The sequence below is a fragment of the Rhinopithecus bieti genome, unplaced genomic scaffold (assembly GCF_001698545.2).
Source record: "Rhinopithecus bieti isolate Rb0 unplaced genomic scaffold, ASM169854v2 scaffold_56513, whole genome shotgun sequence".
NCBI lineage: Eukaryota > Metazoa > Chordata > Mammalia > Primates > Cercopithecidae > Rhinopithecus > Rhinopithecus bieti.
Window position 1 is genome coordinate 1 of NW_016896937.1, and position 480 is coordinate 480.

The following is a 480-nucleotide window of genomic DNA, read 5'->3' on the forward strand; positions in this document are numbered from 1 at the left end:
GCGCGGCGTTGACTCCCGCACGGCAGCGGCGGCGACGGCGCGCCCGGGACCGGCCGACCATCTGCGGGGAGTGCGGCAAGGGCTTCAGCCGCAGCACGGACCTGGTGCGCCACCAGGCCACGCACACGGGTGAGCGGCCACACCGTTGCGGCGAGTGCGGCAAGGGCTTCTCGCAGCACTCGAACCTGGTAACGCACCAGCGCATCCACACGGGTGAGAAACCCTACGCCTGCTCCTACTGCGCTAAGCGCTTCAGTGAGAGCTCGGCGCTCGTGCAGCACCAGCGCACGCACACCGGGGAGCGACCCTACGCCTGCGGGGACTGCGGCAAGCGCTTCAGCGTCTCCTCCAATCTGCTGCGCCACCGGCGCACGCACTCGGGCGAGCGGCCCTACGTGTGCGAGGACTGCGGCGAGCGCTTCCGACACAAGGTGCAGATCCGCCGCCACGAGCGTCAGCTGCACGGCGCGGGCCGCTCCA

General features: G+C 71.2%; 1 protein-coding gene across 1 annotated transcript; it reads left to right on the forward strand.

The window, feature by feature from the left end:
* Positions 1 to 5: 5 nt before the first annotated feature.
* LOC108525996 (zinc finger protein 853) lies at positions 6 to 474 on the forward strand (the record flags this gene model as incomplete). Its single annotated transcript, XM_017866717.1, has 1 exon — positions 6 to 474. A coding segment is annotated over one exon (469 nt), but the record flags the coding sequence as incomplete, so codon positions are not given.
* Positions 475 to 480: the final 6 nt, after the last annotated feature.